We start from the raw sequence: 20482 nt of genomic DNA, 5'->3' as shown, positions 1-20482 counted from the left end.
AGGACAATAAACTCAAGGACAGCATCAAATCTACAACAGAATGGCTGATAATGGCCTAATCAAAGTCCAGAACTCTGACTTAGTATTTTTATCATGCCCCTGTATACAAAGTTTGTCCCCTAAAGGAAAGGAAGCTACTAATTTCATTACTGGCTAAAGGTCTGTTACCCTTGAGACATCTGGGACAAAAAATGTCGGTAAACAAATAGGAGATGAGTGTAGTTTAATAGCTTTGTTTCTTTCTTCCGCTCTCCGTTTGTGTCATCTTCATCAGTGATGGCGCACGGCACCGCTGTCAGCCCCCTGTACCATTTCACGCTAAGTGACGGCACGCCTCTCAGCGCTCAGACACGCTGCAAGTTCTGCTGCCCACCAAAACCCGACGTACAGCCCTTCATCATGGGCATTCACACTATTGACAGGTACTGTGACTGACGCATTACTGTCTGAGATATCCACATTTTGTTGGGTTAAAAACCACAAACCTCGCTATATTTTCTAAACATTTCAGGTAATTTTCCAATACAACATAGTACATACCTGTGAACTGAATGATACTTGGATTTTTATTTTTTTTTTATTTTAAAACATCTGAAAAATCTGGTGTGCATTTGTAATCAGCTGCTATACTCTGGTAACATTTTGGTCTGTCGTATAAAATCCCAATAAATACACAAAAGTCTTTGTTATTGGATCCCTGCCATTAAGTTTAAGATGTATAAATACTTTTGTGAGGCATCTCATCTTAAAATCTGTATATAAAACATAATTTTTTGGAGATCCGTTTCAGATTCGTACATTTATGAGCTCTCTGACTGGCGGTGAGCTGTTTTAAGTTATTCTTGTTTTCCTCTCTCAGGGAACACATCACTGCTAGCTCTCAGGAAAACACTAACCCCACCCTTCCACCAACCCCCAGCAGTATTGCTCACACCCCCTCCCGGTCTCCTTCACTTCCCCCTGGCAGTAACTCAAACCAAGGCTCTGTCCTTCATACTAACAACAACTCCTCCTCCCTCGGACAAAACCCCTCCACACCAACAGGCTACCTGACGCCCAATCGGACGAACTGCCCAAAGGAGGTCAACGGTCCCTCTGCCCTCAGCAGCCCACACACAGCCACCTCTACCTCTTTTATGTCATCCAGGATGCTGCGTGCCAGTCCTGGGTTAGGGGGAAGCCCTCGGGTAGCAGGGAACCCCTTCTCTCCCTCCACACCGGGCCTTCAGTCCCCTTCAGGGTCACTGAGCAGCGGTGGCAGCCTCAACAGGCAGCATTCTGGCGGCGATAGTAACAGTGGTGTGAACGGTGGATCGGCAGGATCGTTCCCCACGTCCTCTCCTGGACTTCAGAGACAAGCCAGTATGCCTCCCGGCTCCTCCACTCGGCCACCGTCAGCAAAGCCCCAGAAGGGAGGGGGAGAGGACTCTGCTAACACCCCCCTTCCATCTGCCTCACAGCTGGGGAGCCCCAGACTCAACCAGCTCCTGGACAGCAGTGTTACAGGAGTTGAATCCAGCAACTCATCACCTCATCCTCCTCACCCCTCCCTGGGTCTTCAGTGCCCCGCTTCCCACAGCAGTCTGACGGAGCGGCACAAGATCCTGCACAGACTGCTCCAGGACAGCAGTCCAAATGACACCTCCGCCTCCAACACCACCACCACCGAGGATGGAGGGAATAAAAATGAAGTTGAGATTAAGAAGGAGCCGCCTTCCAGTCCAGCGCCGAGTACAGCGCCCCACAAGTCCAACTCCAGAGAGCCACAGGACCACCAGTTACTGCGATTTCTTCTGGATACTGATGAAAAGGTGATTTTAATTCATTCATTTTTGAACCTCTGTCACTAACAGGATCTCAGAAAATGCTAATTCTAGCCAAATGTTTTTTTGAAGGACTTGGATGACCTTCCACCTCCATCAGCCCTGAGCCTTCAGACGGTTCGAGTAAAGGTGGAGAAGAGAGTCAGCGGCGATGGACTGGCCTGTTCAGGCTCATCCATCACAGCTGGTGGGACATCTAAACCAACAGGAGTCCCTGGCAGCTCGGCTTGCATCAGCCCCAAATCAGTTCCTCTGGGGGAGAACCGCAGAGACAGCAGAGATTCCACGGTACATGTCAACCTCCTGAAGCTCGTCCCAAAATTTACACTCTTTATTTTGCTGAACACATTTATCTCTTTGTTCACATTTATAGATTCAGATTTCAATGTTATTTATTTCCACATATTTTTGATTTTTAAAAAAAGTTAAGGCTTCAACCACAGGCCAGAAAAATCTGGAATGTGATTTAAATGTTCTGGATTCACCGTATTTTTCCGACTATAGAGCGCACCTCAATATAAGCCGCACTGGGCTAAAAGCCGCTGATATCGGCTGAACTGATTACATAGTTTAACTGAACATAACTGAACTGTTTAGTTTCTGAATGGTGCCTGTAGCATAAAAAGGAAAGTGCTGATCAAACAAATCAGAAAAGTTATTGATTGGTTTATTCATCGTCCTCCTCCGCACTGAAACCACTGAAGTAATCTTCTTCAGTGTCAGAGTTGAACAGCCCCAGAAGAGCTTCGTCACATACCTTTTCTGTGTCGATGTCAGTGTTGCTCTCCGTAAAAATTAGCGCTTTCTTCTTTGATTTCCAATTTTGACTTCCCGCCTGTCTCGTTTTTTTCACTTTCTGCTAAAGCGTCCCCTGGCGGTTGAAGAAAAATCCACAGAAAAGCCGCACCTTGTTATAAGCCGCATGGTTCAAAGCACGGGAAAAAAGTAGCGGCTTATAGTCGGGGAAAATACGGTGTTTTCAGAATTTATTCCTTATTCCATTGTCTTCATCTATCCATTTCTATGCACCCAATAGTTGGTTGGGGCTCCTTTTGCATCAATTACTGCATCCATGTGGTGTGACATGGAGGCAGGCAGCCTGTGGTTCTGCTGAGGAGTAATGAAGACCAAGGTTGCTTTAAAAGTGGCCTTCAGGTCATCTGCATCTTCCTCTTCTTCACGATACCCCCTAGTTTCCCTATGAGGTTGAGGTGAGACCAGTGTGTTGGTCAGTTAAGCACAGTACCACCATGGTCATTGGACCAACCTTTGGTACCTTTGGCAGTATGGGCGCAACAAATCATCACTGACTGTGGAAACTTCACTCTGGACTTGAGGCAATGTAGATTCTACACTCTTTCTCCAGACTCTGGGACATTGATTTCCAAATAAATGCAGAATTTACTTTAATCTGAAAAGAGGATCTTGGACCACGAAGCCACAGTCCAGTTCTTTTTCTTCTGAGCCCAGGTAAGACTCTTCTGACGTCTCCTCTAGTTCATGAGTGGCTTGACACCAGGAATGTGACATTTATAGCCCATGTGTAAGATTTGTCTGTGCTTGGAGCCATCTTCATGTGCTCCAGCCTCAGTCCACTCCTTTTGAAGCTTCTTGAAATGATTTAGCTTGACAATCCTCTTAAGGCTGTGGTTATCCCTGTTGCTGGTGCATCTTTTGCTGTCCCATTTTTCCTTCCACTCAACTTTCTATGAATATGCTATAATTTCTTCCAAATATAAAATTTTTGTGAGTCACTGAATTTTGGGTTTTCATTATCTATGTCACAATCATCAAAATTACAGGAAATAAAGACTTGAAATATTTCACCTTCTGAAATGAGTGAAAATATATTGACCTTTTTTAAGATTTTTTTTACAGGCTGTACCTGTAAAAACTGTTTATATTTGCTGTAGTGAGTACACTGTCAGTATGGAGGAGCAGTTTAATCAACATTTGAAAGAGGAATATCTGCAGCTAGTAAATGAAATTAAACTAAGCTGTATCTGACTGGATCCAGTAAACGACAACATCCGTCAGCATTGTGATGAGTTTCAGTGTTTTCTAATAGGTTTACAAAACACTGCCTCTAACAGGGACCTTTCCTTCTTGTGGAGAGCTTTCCGACAGCAGATGTAAATGAAGTTAAATTGGTATTTTCTTGATCTTCGGTGTCAAACGATGTTTTCTCTTTCTGTCTTTTATTTTCCTGCCTCGTTGCTTTTTTACCACTTTGCTCTCTTCTCTCTGCCTGCTGCCCTTAGATATCTATTGGACCTGCTGATAAGGACCCTCTTAATCAGCTTCTGCCTGGCTTCAGAGGTCCGCTGGGGGCCAAACAGGGCAGTGAGGATTCAGTAAATCCTGGAGGAGGCCCCCAACTACATTCTCCATCCACGCAGCTCCCAGCTTCACTCCAGTCCCCCCTGTCCCAGCCTCAGTCTGTTCCTCAGATGCAGTCCCTGTCACCTCAGCTCCATTCCCCTTCTCACCAGCTTAAACTTCAGTCACCCACTCATCTCCAGCCCGGTGAGGCCTGCACTCCCTGCAATGTAAATGTGAAGAGAGAGCCTCCAGGGACTCCAAACAGAGGTACAGCTCCGCTGTTTAGTGAGAGAATTGTATGGCTTTTTTAAATCATAGGAATTTTAACATAATTTTGAGTGGTAGCTTTAACATTGCTGAGTTGTGGGTTTGGAATTGTGTGGTTGTTAGTTTAGTTAGTTAGTTTAGTTCATTTTCCCCGTTTATGTCTTACAACAGAGAGGTTTTATTTCATCTGAATATATTTGTATATAATGATAAATACAAGAAACTACAATGCAGTTCTTGGTGCAAAACGATGTATAAACAGCACAAAAGGAAACAACAGTGTTTAAAATATTGAGTAATAAATTAAAGATCGTATAAACCAACATTCAGAGTATTGCACCACCCCAGATGTAGTGTAATATTACAGAAATATTATAAGTTATGAGCATACAATTATAGTTACGTTAACACCCTGTTTTTACATTCAGCTGCAAATGTCAAACTAGTAGCATGGGTTGCTTTTTTTGCCACCCAGTCTGTTCCCATGATGTTGTACATCATTGACTATGTGTACTCCTATGTCCAGGCCTTTTTTGTTTTGTGTGGTCTCTTTTGGCTGCTTGACTTTTGCGCTGTGGCTGCAGGACTTGGCGACGGTGGCCCGACCTCAGGCTGCAGCCTCCAGACGCAGCCATCGTTTGATTTCTGCAACCCTGCCACTCCAAGCCAACAACAGGGCCAGGGAGACCTCTTCCAGACCCCCAAAGACAGCAGCACTTTTCCAGAGACGGAAGTCATCAACCCTTTTGCTCCAAGCACTGGTACACAAGATAGACCCATGTGAATTTTGATATACCAGTTCAAACTTTATTAGCTAAAATAATTAAAACAATTTCACTGAAATATCTCAAGCAGGAAAACATTGTTTAATTGATATCCAAAGATGAAACGTTTGCACTTTCATAGCATATTCTATATATTGTTACAGCCAGATTTCACCATCAGATGAAAGTTATTAAATTCTTCTCCAGGGCTAACCAAGATGGATGTGGGAGATTCCCAGTTCCAACCCTTGGCTATGTCTGACACGTTGTCTTTTGATGGACTTGGAACTCCTTTACAGGCATCCTTAGCGTCACCACAGGAGTAAGTATGGGTATTGACATTGCTGATCACAGTATTTTGATTAACAGGCTCTGGGATGTAGTCAGTTTATCAGGTGTCGATCTAGAACGGTTTCACTCCTATCTTTCTGGCAGAACATTTAAAAGTTTTTGCAAGCTAGATCATGTCGGACTCCAAAGACTGCCATGTGGGGTACCACAGGGCTCACTCCTAAGACTTATTCTCTTTATTTCCTATATTTCTCCTCTAGGCCAAATAATCAGGCAGTTATCTGAGATGTCTTTATCATTTATTATCATTCCTATGCTGATGAAATTCAGCTCTGCTTTTCTTTCAAACCAACTGAATATTTAAACTTGTCCTCTTTAATATCCTGTTTTCCTAGTATCAAACAGTGGCTCTGTCACAAATACGTGCAGGTAAACTCTGATAAGACCCTAATTATTGTCCCTGAGAGACAAATACCTGAAATCAAGCAATAACTTGGTGGATTGGACTCTTCTGTCCAACCAAACCACAGACATCTTGGTGTTATCTTTGTTCTTTCAGTCCTTAGAATGTCATTCTCGTGTCATTAATCAAACTGCTTTTTTCCAAGAAATATTTCTAGGCCTCAAACTCTGGAGTCAAAAACTGAATTAGAGATTATTGTATTATTATGATTATTCGTGCTTTTATTTCACCTAGTCTTGATTATTTAAACAGCCTTTTTATGTGTTTGAACAAGAAAGATCTTGACCGTCTCCAGTGAGTTCAGACATATTGCTGCAAGACTTTTAACAAGCACATGAAAGAGACGGCACATTTTAAACTCTTTACAATGGCTGCCTGTATATTTTAGGATTCACTTTAGTTTTACAGCCCTGTGTGGTCAAGCCCCAGCCTATATCTCTGACCTTCTAGAGCCCTCTTCCTGCAGTGTGAGATTTTCTAGTCAAAGTCTGTTAATGGTTCCACAAACCCCTCTTAAAGCCAGAGATAAATTCTTAAGAGTTGTAGTCTTTTAGGAAGCAGTCAAACATTGCCAAAACAAAAGAAGTACTGGTGTACTTTAGATGATTGAAGGTTCCCCATCTTCCTGTCTCCATACTGGGCCACGACATGAAAGTAGTGCAGACCTGCAAATATCTGGAGGTCCTGATTGGTGAAAAACATCGCTGGTCCCAGAATATTGATGCCCTATACAGGAAAGGGCAGAGCTGCCTTTACTTCTTCTGGGGGCTGAAATCTTTTAAAGTGTGCAATTAAATGCTGCACGTTTTATCACACTGTCATGTCCAGTGGCCTTTTCTGAGCTGCAGTGTGTAGGGGAGGCAGTTCAAGGGACAAAAAACAGCAAGCGACCGGATAAGCTAGTGATGAAAGCTAGCTCAGTGGTGTTTGACCTGTGAAAGGTGGTACATAAATAAAGTTTACTTACTTTCATAATGATTCAGTCCTTATAGATGCTTATGGTTTCTGTTGTCCGACGTTGTGAGAGAGTCTGATTGTCTTTGCCTGAGCAGACAGTGTGTGCCCTGTACGCTGGATGAAGAGCTGGGCCCCCCGACCACGCCTGAAGCCCGAAACGATGAGAAGGCTCTGATCGAGCAGCTCGTCTCCTTCTTGAGCGGAACCGACGAGAGCGAGCTGGCCGAACTTGACAAGGCCCTGGGTATCGACAAACTGGTACAGGTACGCCATTAAACGCTGTAGTACAGCAGTGCAGCCACTTTATAGTGAACCATCACGTTCGCCTTTGATTTGGTGAAATTGATGCAGCAAATGTAGAAATTACAAGCTTCTGGGAACTAGTTTTATAAAGGAATCAATCATCCAGATCCGTTTCTGCTGGAATCTAGAGACTTGAGACCAGAAGTGGTAAAAGAGTCCAGTCTTAAAAGACAAGCACTAGAGAGCAAGCACAGAAATATGTAATTTGAGGGAGTTTTTACTTGTTAGAGGCCCAAAACCTTTACTTTGATCAGTTCCAGTGAGAAGGATACATCATGTCATAGTTTAGTGGCTTTTAATGGTTTATTTGAACACTTCGTTTACCAGGATGGAATGACGTTGTCACCTACAAGCACAAAGAATAAAAACAAACAATAGTAAAATGCAGAAATATAAATTTACAGATACATTTCTTTAATCCACAGAGGGTCAAATTCTACATACATCCACTTATTGATAAATGTCATTTAAATCTGTTGGTTTCATGGCATCCGTGCTCCTTTGGGGTTGTTGTCCAGCAACAGTCTGTCTGTTGATCTATGGTGAAGTAGCTCCAGGTTGTCCTCAAACTTCTTTGTGGGGAAAGCAGCCCACAGCCTGATGCTACCACCGCCGAGGTTTATAGTTGGTGTAATGTTCTTAAACCTCTGAGTGGAACTGTAAACGAACCATTTCATTAAAAAAATCACAAATTCCCAGAGTGAGTCTCAGTCATGACAAATTGGACAGTACACTCCATTCTTTTGATCTGTTCAGTGCCCAGTTGAAGGCACTTTACTATGAAGACAATTTAAAAGTGTCTCAAGGTGCTTTGATTTAGACATTTTCTTATGAGTGAACCATTTCAGTTCAAGGATTTTTTCCTTCAGGACTGTTTTACAAATAATCTTTTTACAGTTTGCTCCTGAAGGAGTTCGTTTAATGTAGCAATAAAATCCATGTTTTAGTGGTGCACCTGTGCACTGTTTTTACTAATTAAATAATTAATGCCTTTTTTCTTCTCTGTAGGGCGGCTGCTTTGACCCTTTTCCTCAAAACCTCCCATCCCAGCAACCCACTGCCACGCCAGTTTCCATGGACCCTAAACCCCCCACCTATACTTTCCAGTTCCCACCAGCCTCACAAGCTCAATTTTCTCCAGAGCTGGCTCCAGTGGGGCAGCAGGGTGTGACTTTCAGAACGCCCCGCGGGGCTTTCCCAGGCGGGTCAGCAGGCGTGGGGCTGAGGCCAGGACTGACCAGACCCCAGGGGATGGGCCCCCAGCTCAGGCTGCCACCCAACCAACTGCGGCTGCAGCTGCAGCAGAGACTGCAGGGCCCGCTGCAGGTGAGATTATTGTTGCTGCTGCTTATGATCCTTCAACAGCTTCTATTGATTCAGTGGTTTTAATGTCCAGAGTCACTTATTTGCCTAATGCATAGAACAGTTATGGATGTAATTTATTTAAACCACGGTATGGCTGTTAACAACAGGAGAAAGTGTTATCCATAACGAGTGACAGACAGAAACACTCGTACTTCTTTAGGGTATATTGATTTCCTGCTCTTTGCCTCCGTCTGAATCACACTTCATCATGACGAGTCTCCTTTCTTCTCCTGATATTGATTAAGAAGCTCTTAGCAAAATGCTCCACTTCGCTCTTCACTAATATTCATCCCATCGCCCTTCCTGTCTGGACTCTAATTTATTTATTTTAATTGAAACAATTCTTATTTATCTGCTTTCATTTTATTCCCTCAGCACTTTTTTTTAACTTTCTCTTTGTTCAGATCCAAAACCGGCTGGCAGCCATGAATCCATTCCCAGGAGGACCCCAGCAAGTGAACATGGGGGTCCGACAGGGGGTCCAACAACCCCAAATGCCCTCACAGGTCAGCCAGAACGTCCGCTCTCACATTTGTACAGACTTTGAGCTTATGTACAGTGCTGCACATGTGCATTAGCACCCCATAAAGAGTGTAAAAAGCCTTAAAATTCCTTTGTCTGTTGTAGTAGCTTAATCTCACTCATTTTAGAAAAATTCAACCTTTTAATTTGAGTACATTTATTGAGTCAGTAAAAAAAAGTCATTTTGGTTGAAAACTATTATTTTTATTGATATCACCAGTGCCGCACAGTTCACACAACTCTTGCAATTTCTTAAAGCACAACCTGTGGGCTGAGCTATAGAGACAAGTGTAAAAAGACATTGGGGGTACCTCTACTTTAATTTCACAGCTAAACAGGTTTCCAGAGCAGTGGTTGTGTTTATGGGCACGTTAAGAAAGTCACGTTCTAGTTTGGTGAAACTGAAGTCTCCACAGTCTCAGCCTTGCAGCAAGTTATTTTTATTCAGTCAGACAGATGCAACTCTCCAACCAGCAGGGTAATACGGTTACCAGCTTAAGGAAAATGATGGTTCACATCTGTTATTACTAGAACATAAAAGCAACACTCCAAATTACCTTTAATTAGCTTTGTAATTGCTGAATTTGTGACAAACTGTCCACAAATTGCTTTAAAAAGCTTTAGATTTACACGTGTTTACATTAAACTGATCAAATTTGTCTCACGAGATCGACAGTTCACCTAACAGTCAGATCTCAAACTGCCTACACCTGTCTCGTGTGTGTGGTTAATATTTTCTGGTGAATATTTTCTCCTGCCTCCCAGCAGCCTCCGCTGAACGCTCAGATGCTGGCGCAGCGTCAGAGGGAACTCTACAGCATCCACCATCGTCAGCAGCAGCAGCTCCTCCAGCACAAGGTCAGGCTCATGAGACAGAACATGGCAGGAGCTCCGACCGGTGGCGTGGGGACCGCCAGGCTACCCAAAGGCCCCCCAACGACGTCTCAGCAGCAGTTCAGCTTCCCGCCGGGGTACAACCCGATGGCAGGGAACACCCCTACCTCACCGAGTCAGTTCAGCCCCGTGTCGGGGGCTCCATTGGACACCAAGCTGTCTGTCAGAGTCCCCCTTAACAACCAGACACTGTTGGGTGGCTTACAGGGCCAGTTTGACGGCACCGTGAACCCCTCGAAGCAGCAGGGACTCTTTCAGCAATTTGGAGGTTCTGGTGAGTTCAAGGAAACTGGATTTGTAGAACAAATTATGGAGTTTAGAGTTCCTCCGCAGTGTAGAAAGTCTGGTGTTGGTATGAAGTATTTTCCATGTCTGCAGAAGTCTGGAGACAGAAAATAGAGTTTGGAAAAATTTGAATTTCCAGATTTATGCCCTATTTCAACCAGCCATGCATCCATCTGTGAATCTGTCAAGCTTTTTATCCGTTCATCTTTACTACACCCTTACTTTATCCATCCATACATTTGTCTTTGTCCATCAGTTCGTCCCTCTATCCATTAATTTGTTTCCACTTTCCTTCTCTCCCTACTATCTTCATGTTTCTGCAGGTCTCATATTTACAGCCTGTCTACTTTTACAATATGTGTCTTAAATTTACAGTGAATGATTGTATTTATACTTTAAAGAATCCTCCAAAAAATGACTCACACTGAGACGTGAGTCTGAAAAAGCATGGTAGTTTAAGATAAAACCTGTAGAAATATTAATTCCTTATTGTGACAAAAAAAAAAAAAAAACTTTTTAGATAACTATTAAAAAAAAAGAACTTTAGAAAGCCATTAAAAGTTTCTAGGTTTCAGTCAGTCATTTTCTACCGCTTATTCCATAGTGGGTCGCGGGGAAGCTGGTGCCTATCTCCAGCTGTCTATGGGCAAGAGGCAGGGTACACCCTGGACAGGTCACCAGTCCATCGCAGGGCAACACACAAACAACCAAGCACACACTCATTCATACACCTAAGGGCAATTTAGAGTTACCAATTAACCTAACAGGCATTTCTTTGGACTGTGGGAGGAAGCCAGAGTACCTGGTGAGAACCCACGCATGCACGGGGAGAACATGCAAACTCCATGCAGAAAGACCCCGGGCCAGGAATCGAACCCAGGACCTTCTTGCTGCAAGGCAACAGTGCTACCAACTGCGCCACCATTTTGTAATAAAATTGTTTCTTTTCCACAGCTGTGGTTCAACAAGACTCACCATTTCCTCCAGAGATGAGCCCCACAAGCCCATTGTTATCACCTCAGAACTCCACCTCCCAGAGTCCCCTGCTTCAGCAGACACCACCTCCTGGCTATCAGTCACCAGACATGAAGAGCTGGCAGCAGACGGGCCTGGGCGGGTAAGGACTCTCTGATTATTGGTGGCTTTCTGCTAAATTTATGGCATGTTGTACATAATGTGTCTGAATTCCTTCTCTGTCCTACAGCCTGTTCAGTCAGTCAGGACAGAGTGCAGGGCAGGCGTTTGGCCAGCAGGGGGTGTATAACAACATGAGCATCACCGTCTCCATGGCTGGAGGCACGGGCGGCGTCAGCTCTTTACCTTCAATGGGACAAGTGGTTGGAATGAGCAACAGTAACCTCAGCAGCGTCGGTTCAGTGTGCAGCGACCAGCAGGTGAGACCACCTGAACTTGAAGGTTGAACCACAAACAGCAACATGATAAACCATCACAAAGTAGTGCATTAATCTGATACCCCTAAATAAGATCCAGCATTTGTCTTCAGAAATCACCTTTTTGATTGTGTGTAATTCATTCTCAGTGTAGATCCAAAATATTAGTGGACAAACAACATCACAAAGGCCAAGACAGGTCAGGAGGAAAGTAGTGGAGAAGTTAAAAGCAGGGTTAAGGTAATACAACAGCATCCCAAACACTGTTTGATCCACCATCTTAAACTGAAAAGATTATTGTACAGCTTGAAGCTAACAAGACATGGCCTGCAAGGAGATCATTTGTCTGCGCAGCAGCCAAGAGTAGCTTCAGAGATCCCCAGTTCAGGTGGGAGGATCTGTTGACAGAATAACTATAAATCATGCATTCCACAAATCTGACCTTTATACAACAGTTACAAGAAGGAAGCCATTTTTAGCTTCTCACAAGTTATGCAGGGGTCATTGTAAGAATGGGAGACAAAAGTGCTTTTTTTGACCGATATGCAAAGCCCTGTATGTGGAGGAAAAGTAACCTTGTACGCCCAGCCCCATGTTGAAGCCTGTTGGATGCACCATCTAATGTGGGGGGTGGTTTTATTCAGCAGGAACAAGAAAGCTGCTCAGAGTTGATGGAAAGATGATGGAGCTGCATACAGTGCAGTGTTGGAAGAACTGGGGAGGAGGTTCACCTTCATGTAACAACAGCCATAAACGTACAGCCAGAGCTTCTGAGAATTAGATGTGTTAGAATGGCCTAGTCAAAGTAGTAAAAACTGTGATTTCCGCTGAGAGATTCTCTGTCATGTTTGATAATCATCAGCTTTAACAGAGAATTTTCTCGTACAGTGCTTTGTGACTTTGTGTTTGTGAAAGGCGCTTTCTAGACATACTTTACTGACTTTTACTTCATTTCTTTACAAAGACAAAGATTAAGAACCTGCAGCAAGACTTAAAATTTGATGTACAAGCACGCTTAATCTAAGTTGGCTTGATCTATTTTGGGAAAAATAATGGGTCAAAACCTCCGTCAGTTGATAAGCAAACTAAAGGCACGTTTCCGGGACCTTTTGTCTACATAAACTGCTTTTTGTGTGTATTTCCACTGTGGGGTCTGAAAGCCAGGTCGTTTATATACGTTACGTCCTGCTGTCGGTCATCCTGCTATAGAAGTGATGCTGCAGTCTTGGAATACAGATCTACACAATGCAAATAAAAACGGTGAAATCGGACTAAAATGGCATTCATCTCAGATTATTCCATAGCGGTAGGAATAGGTTTTGGTCAGATAGCCTTGGACTGGTTCCTGAAAAGGTTCCTGCTTCAGAAACACACTTTAAGCTGCTGCAGCTGGAATTACAGAGAAACATGTTTCTAGTAAGTGTTGACTCAGGGGGACTGAATGTAGCTGAACGCCGTACCTTTCAGATTTTTATGAAACCTTGTATGATTTCCATTTTACTTCACAATTACGCTCTACTAAATGTGGAAAAGTTTAATAAATTCTTTTGGTTTTGTCCATAAAACCCAGAAGAGGTCATGTTTTCAGTACAACGTCCAAACAGAAACTGTGGAAGACTTTGAGGAAACCTGAAGTCCTTTTGTTGTTTAAAACTGTAAGGTCTATGCATCTGTCTGTGCAGGTGCAGCAGGTTCAGGTGTTCGCTGACGTCCAGTGCACCGTGAACCTTGTCGGCAGCGACTCCTACCTGAACCAGGGCTCAATCGGGGCGGCGGCCCCCCAGAAGGGCCCTGGGCCGCAGGGCTCGCAGAACAGCCAGGCCCAGCAGAAGAGCCTCCTCCAGCAGCTCCTCACTGAGTGACACCCCCCATCCCGACAGCTCTCCTGCTCCCGTTCACTTTTCTATTGCCTCCTCCTCCTCGGAGGTCGGCGCACTGGACCCATTGCTGTCTCTGTCGCACCATTCAGACGGACGGACGGATACTCCGACGGCCACAGTAGGTGGAGAAGTACGGCTGTCGGTGGAGGAGTGCAGCCTGACCACTTCTTCGGTGTTTGGGGGGGGTTACTCAAAGTACCTTAAGAACGTCAAAAGGAGCAGCGGTGTTATTTAAACCTGCCTGTCTAATCTGTCTGACAACCTGTCTGTCTGCCTCAGCCTATTTAAGGCAGTGTTGTCTTGCTGCTCATTTCTCGGTGACCTACTTCCTGCTTCCTGACACAAGAAAAAACAACTGGGACGTCATTGTGGATTTGCCAAGTTTTCGTCACTGTTGAATCAGGGCCGACCTCCTCTCTCTTTTTGTCATTTTTTTACTGCCTTGTTCCTGCTTCGATGGCGGGTTTGCAGCGTGGGAGCGTCCCGAACATCAGCAGCATCTACGGCAGCACATCTGGCTTTTTATTTTCCTTTATTTGTTTTGTTTGTGTTTGTTTCTGTTCGTCGTTTTCTACCTGTCTCTCTTTCTTCCTGTCTCTCTCTCTCTCTCTCTCTCAGCGATGTGGGAATGTTAAGGTTTCAGACCTCAGCGGCATTGTGGGATAGAAGCTCAGTATCAGCTGGTTCTGGGACTGGTCCTCTCTATCTGCTGCAGTGCCTGGTGGAAGTGCGAGTTTGTCCCAAGCTCTGCTTCTTTTTCTTCTGCATATTTTTCTATTCTGCTTTTATTTTTATGTTTTGGGTTAGATTGTTTAAAAAAATAATCTTCTGCTCTCTCCGTCATCATCATCTTTATGACCTCTAGAACAAGATTTGACACCAACCCGGACGGATGGATGGATGGATGGATGGATGGATGGATGGGAGTCAGAGGGGATGCTGCTCAGTTTTGAACTTAGATGTCTTTCTTTATTTTTATTCTGTCAGAGTATAAAAACAGACTGTTATGATTATTTAACTGTCTTGTCCGTCACATGTTAGCCTCACCTCAGCAGATGTGAATACGGAAGCCCGACAGGGTTCTTCCTCTGCTCCTCTCTTTCTTTGTGTCTTCACGGTTTTATCTCAGCCTATCAGTGTTGTTTGCCACGTGCACCATGCAGGCGGGTAGTATTTGTACATTACAGAAGGACAACGACTTTGGGGGTGAGCTACCCTGATCTCTTGTAACTGCTTTCCTTTAAAAACAAAAGTGTAATTAATTGAATACTCAGAAAAGGCAAAACTATGTATAATGTGATTCGATCCATTTATTTTTGCTTGTTTTTATTAGTTTTAAACCAGTTCTAATAATGTCTGCTCATTTATGAGATTATTCTTTGGCATATTGTGACACAGCTACATGTTGCAGTGGAGGAGGACGTTATTCCAGCTTCTAAAAATGTGAAATTGTAAGCAATTTGACTTTGAGAAAATTAGTTAGAAGCGGCTCTTTTTTTTCCAAATATAAATAGTTTCATCATTGTTTTGTTTTCCAGGGAGCTAGTTAGCCGTCATCTGTTTTTCTTTTTGCTTTCTCCTATTTTTTGTACAAAAAAACAGCACATTTGTCTGTAACTGTTGTATAAAAATTATAAAAGCTCAAGTCGCAATGTTTGCTGCTCGTATCTGCAGCGAATGATGCGCTTTCCATTATTGTTCCCATATATACTGAAATTTAAATAGAGGCTTTAGCGTTAGGAGTTCATAACAACGACAGGATTGGTGATTAATTTGAAGTTTTGGAAAAAAAAAAAAAAGACAATGAATTTCCTCCTGTTTAAACCGTGTTTATCCCATCGGGAATTCCTCCTGGCTGCTCACATGTACAATTTTCTGTTGACTACTGTTGATCGGTCATACACTGTCTCTCGAAGTCATAACAGACATCTAATATGGATTAGGAATAAGAAAAATCCTCCTTTGTTATGCACAAATTTATAAAATCTCTGCTGAGACATTGCCTCTAAATATGCTTCACATGACTAAATTGTTGCAGAAGTCTATCCAGCATATATTTCTGAATTAGTTGAGGGGGGGGGAAATATGCAGTTTCTATCAGGCTGAATTTAACCAGCAGGCATTCAGAGATCCGTGGAAAATAAGTAGATTGCAGGAGAGAGGTGCAGAAAGTTAGTTGGAAGGACTTTTGTTTTCCTCGCCCACTGAATAAAAAGTAAACCTTTAGTCCAACCCTAACATTTCTGATGTTGATTTGGTGAATTAGGGCTTTTAATCCCTGAGATACTATGCATGTAAATTTGACATTCCGCCGGCTCACTCCTCCAGCGATGCTGTGTGATGTGGCAACCACTTTGTGCTCAGCTGTTGCAGCTCTCCTGTTCATACCCAATCGTTACCCTTTCGTCATGGCCTTCTGTTTCGTTCCAATAAACAAACCATTTGGTTTTCTAAAATTATGCTCATGAACATGATGCACTTTTAATAAAAGCTTTCATCTGCAAAAGAAGAAAAAAAACTGTAAAGTGACCTAAAACACTTTAGTAACGTATGGGGCACTTTAAAGTATTACACTACGAACGTCATCATTGTTTAAAAAGATTCACACAAAGTAACGTTTTCTAAAATGTTGCAACAATCGACTTTTGCATATTTGCGTAACATCATCTGGACATAAGGTACCAAAGGGACCTTATTTTTGATAAATATCTACATTGGCTCTGGTATTTCCAATCAGAATCGCTGCAATAGCAATTCTGCACCAGTAGGTGCTGTTTAACCTTGACATTATCAAAATCCCTAATATCCTGAGCATGGCTAAAGCCGTGGGAGAGAATCCAGCCCCCATCTGAAACTCATAGAACAGAAATTATACTTTATTTTTTCTCATTTGCAAACATAAATGAAAGTTGTCGCTGCTGAAACAATGAAGATTGCAGTTTTTATTTGCAGAGGAGGAGAAATCAAATCCAAGCAAGTTGCAGCTAAAACCGTTGAACGCACCGAAACACAGAAATCTGCTAAAGTTTCTGAGTGTGGATTTTATCAATCTATTTCCACACACAGAGCATTGCTCCTCTTCCTCTTTCGTCTTTCCTGGCATTCTCAAATGGAAGCAGTTTCAGTTACAACCCTGATTAAAAACGGAGAAACTCAGCAGCCTGCCCAGCTACAAAGACGTCGACAAAAACAGGCCAAAACAAAAAGGAAAAATGTTTGTTTATGCAACAGCCTTTCAGTGCAAAAAGCAGTCCCTCCTTCCTCACTACAGTTCACAGGTACCAGGTTTTATAACATTTGTCTGATGATGTTAATGTATATAACAGAAATGTGAATGCATATTCAGAATCAATGGAAAAAAAAGTAGCTCCGAGTTTGTGGTAAATAACTACTCGCCTCCGTCATGTTTTTATTTTTCTACCTTTTTGTTTTTGGTTTAAAGATGTATGTTTGTATATGAAGTGTGTGTGTAAGCGATTAATACTGTATATCTGGTGTTCTCTGAGATGGAAACAGACGAAGATGTCCCATTCGGTTCCTCTTTTGACTCTTTCAGACCCTGCACAGTTTCCTGTGGGTGTTTTATTCCGATAAACTATGCCAGAGAACGGTTTGTTTTTATTTCTTAAAGCGACTGCTGAATGTGATTTTACTGAGAGAAAGAGAGAGAGAGAAGTGGTGTGGACTGGCTTTTTGTACGGGTTATTTAAAAGAAAAAAAAGGCCATATTATTTAATTTTCTCTGTTGGCAGAAAGTTTAAGCAGACCTGGGAGAGTGGAGCCTTGGTTTTCAGGAGAAGCATTGCTGGCTTGTTGAGTTTATGACTGATCTGTCTGGGGTTTTTATTCTTGTTTTTATCATTTTCTGCACCCGTCAGTAGTAAAAATGACCAAAGCTTCAGCGCGTTTCATATGCAAATCTCATCGTCACTGGACAAACACATAATGTAGCGGCTCTTCTTTGTCCCTTTGTCTCTGATCCTTCCGCTCGCTCGTTCCTCCCATGTTTCTGTCTTAAAACCGTCTTTTCTGAGTGGCCTATCAGCATTGAAACCCTGTGATGTCCCAAAGTTTGCTCAGTTTAGACTGCCAATGTCGTCTTTTTGAGCCTGAAGTGCTTTCACGTGTTTACAGAAAAAAAAAAAACATTGCAATCATTAGCTATGCACCTTAAACAAGCATTTCCTCATTTGTGGAGTAGAAGTAACACTGGAGCAACACTAAGCCATTCATTGAAAGATAGAAAACAAATGCTTGACGACCTTTCAGCTTTCAGTCTCATTCTTTAGATGAATACTTTATACCAAACTTGAGGTGCCTCCTGTATATATTTGCTGTTTAACAATAACCTTGTTAACCAGGGGTTTTTTTTAAATAAGAAAAAACACATTTTTACTGTATAAATGACTTTTTTTACACACGTAGAAGATTAATCAGATTATCCCAGGAATTTGCAAATACAATCTAATTCTGCACTTTATATATCCAGATCCGCTCGGGGTGAAAAAGGCCATTAAATCAGATCAGCGGAGATGCGTTGGCTCTTAAAAGTGTACAAAGCTCTGTCAAAATGCCAGGTGTGTGTGATGCAGAACGAGTCACTAAATCATTTCAAAGCTTGTCCCACTAAATCCTGTTTCTATACCTCGGAAACAAACAAATCTGTTAGAAGAAATGCAAAAAAATCAAAAATAAGTTGTTTTATTCTGTTTGCACAGCCTGAAGCTACTAGATTTCAAAATCACCTTTTGATTTAATTCAGCATTCAGTGTTCTCTGGACCCATTTCACCACTTTAATTTTCTTCTTGATTTGGATGTTTGCTTAAACTCACTGTGAGGCTGAGAAAATGGCGCACCTAAATGTTTTGGGTCAAATTTAACTTAATATTTTTATTCACCTTGACAACAGCCTCTTTTTACTTTTGACGAACCATGACCACAGATCATAATACTTCCCCCACCATGTTTCATGGTGGGCAGGGTGTTCTTTTTGGTGATGTTTAGTGTTGTTTACCTTTCGGAGTTGGTTTCATCAGACAACAGCTCAAGGTTTCAACCACACCTGGGTGTTTTCCTTGAAGAAAAAGGCATCTGTTTTACAGCCATACTCACAAATTCCTGCAGATCCTTCACTGTTGCTGTCGGCCGCTTCGCAGCCTTGAAAACTGCTCCACGTTTTCATCAAATATTTGATTTCTGTGTTTACTGTCCCCTGGCATGTACGCGTAAAATACCCATCAAATGTTCTTGCAGATTGCAGCTTTAGCTCCAGCTAAAGTTTCTTTCCAGTTAATCGTATTTATTGTAATCGGTGGCGTCTACACAAGAAGACTGAATGCTGAAATTGAATCACGAGGTTCTTCATCAAAGTATCAGTTAAAGGGCTTCAACCGGGTTCCTGAACCTTTTTTATTTTTCACGTTTCCCAAATAGATCTGTTTTTGATTTTTCAGTTGAAGTGAAGTGTTAAAATTATTTATCGTGGTCTTAAAACCAGCATTTTCACAGGGTTTCATAGACTTCTGAGAGCCGGTGTATGTTCCCTAAAAATTCAGGTTCTTTGTGGAGAACTGGAGCCATCGTGATAAAAACCAAGTTAAACATTGTACACAACAGCTACGTTCTCTGTCAGTTTATTGTAATAACTGTGGTGTTCTTCTTCAGGTGACATCCTCTCCCTTCTTCCTGCGCTGTTGTCTGTTTTCCAGGTGAACTCTTAAAATCCTCCTTTCTGGCTTGAACTCTCTGAACATTCCTGCTCCCGGCCGTTTTCTGCAGCAGCGTTCACTTTCCTCTCTCTCTCTCTCTCTTTGTATCAGTGGAAAGTGTTGAGACCTTACCTCTATCTGTCCAAACAATTGTGCAGTGATGTAGATGACAACGCACCACTCGTGTCGCTTGTCTCTGGTTTTGCTCGTCTTGTGTTTTGTTGGGAGTCCTAGTGTCTGGTTTCTGAAGTTGTTGCACCACCGGGACTCCTCACCTCCAGCTCATTCCTAATGCAGGTCTTCAAAGCTACTCTCACGATAGCGTCAGTAGTTGAGTATTATAAGTGCTGCCTTATTGGGACTGGGCGACAGACTTTAAGCGAAGGTTTTGTTTTCACTCGTCACTTTGGTTTCTCTGGGTTTTGATGTGTTTTATGGAGATTTTAAGAGAAGAGACCAAGGTTCCACTTTCTCCCTTGTAAAAATTAATATAAATAGATATATAGATATATAGACAAATATATAATATACATTTTACTCATTTTTGTCCAGTTTTGTATATAACACTCATGTAAAGTTTGTTTTTAAAGAGGCATCAGAGCAGCTATTACAAGACAATATGAGTGACAGTGTTCACCTGGGAGAATTTTATGCATGTTATGTTTTCTTTTTCTCTGACTCTTTTAAAACCTCCTCAGACCCTCCCTCTCTCTCTCGTTCAGGTGTATAACGTAAATATAAAGAGATCTACCTTTTCTTTGGGAATGTCGTAGACAATCAGTCTCAGGCCGGGTCCAGTCCCAGCGGGGAGTGAGAGCCCTGGAGGCTATAAGACAAACTAAACTCTCTCTTGTTTTTCTTTTTGCTTGTTTTTCGTCTACTGGAAGTCCAAACTCGGAGGTTTGTTCATTCATATGTCCGTGGCTGCTCTCAAGTTTACACACACACACATTTCTCTACTACACTCAAAACACAAACACCTCGTGCATTTGGTCCCTCTGCTTTTTATTTCCAAGGTGCAGATGCCGACCTTATGGAAATGATGCTTTGACTAACAAATCTATAACATCTATGAATGTGGGAATGCAACACATTGCAATAAAAGCACCATCTGAAATGCACAACGTGGGCTCCTTTTATTCCTTAATTATCCATGAATATGATGTTCATTTGCAGCTCCATAACCAGGTTCCTATAAAGTGGAAAAGTGTTTTCCAGGTCTGATAAGCATGGTAACATATTTGCA

At 42.5% G+C, this 20482-nt stretch overlaps 1 protein-coding gene across 5 annotated transcripts in view; it reads left to right on the top strand.

The window, feature by feature from the left end:
- Positions 1–20357, top strand: part of ncoa1 (nuclear receptor coactivator 1) — a 62646-nt gene extending 42289 nt beyond the window's left edge. For 2 of the 5 annotated variants that reach the window (XM_047388879.1, XM_047388880.1), the window contains 13 exons: positions 275–422; positions 860–1811; positions 1896–2111; positions 4085–4412; positions 4997–5173; positions 5384–5498; positions 6983–7151; positions 8199–8516; positions 8960–9061; positions 9843–10245; positions 11211–11373; positions 11461–11650; positions 13330–20357. In XM_047388879.1, the coding sequence (XP_047244835.1) occupies positions 275–422; positions 860–1811; positions 1896–2111; positions 4085–4412; positions 4997–5173; positions 5384–5498; positions 6983–7151; positions 8199–8516; positions 8960–9061; positions 9843–10245; positions 11211–11373; positions 11461–11650; positions 13330–13509 (3461 nt within the window). In that variant the 3' untranslated portion in view covers positions 13510–20357. Of the gene's footprint in view, positions 1–274; positions 423–859; positions 1812–1895; positions 2112–4084; positions 4413–4996; positions 5174–5383; positions 5499–6982; positions 7152–8198; positions 8517–8959; positions 9062–9842; positions 10949–11210; positions 11374–11460; positions 11651–11796; positions 13269–13329 lie in introns of those variants that run through there. The other 3 variants (XM_047388882.1, XM_047388883.1, XM_047388884.1) reach the window with 3 other exon arrangements.
- The last annotated feature ends 125 nt before the right edge of the window (positions 20358–20482 follow it).

The sequence above is a fragment of the Girardinichthys multiradiatus genome, chromosome 15, assembly GCF_021462225.1.
Source record: "Girardinichthys multiradiatus isolate DD_20200921_A chromosome 15, DD_fGirMul_XY1, whole genome shotgun sequence".
Lineage (NCBI taxonomy): Eukaryota > Metazoa > Chordata > Actinopteri > Cyprinodontiformes > Goodeidae > Girardinichthys > Girardinichthys multiradiatus.
The sequence above is the reverse complement of the archived record's forward strand: the minus strand, read 5'-3'. Positions and strand labels throughout refer to the sequence as shown.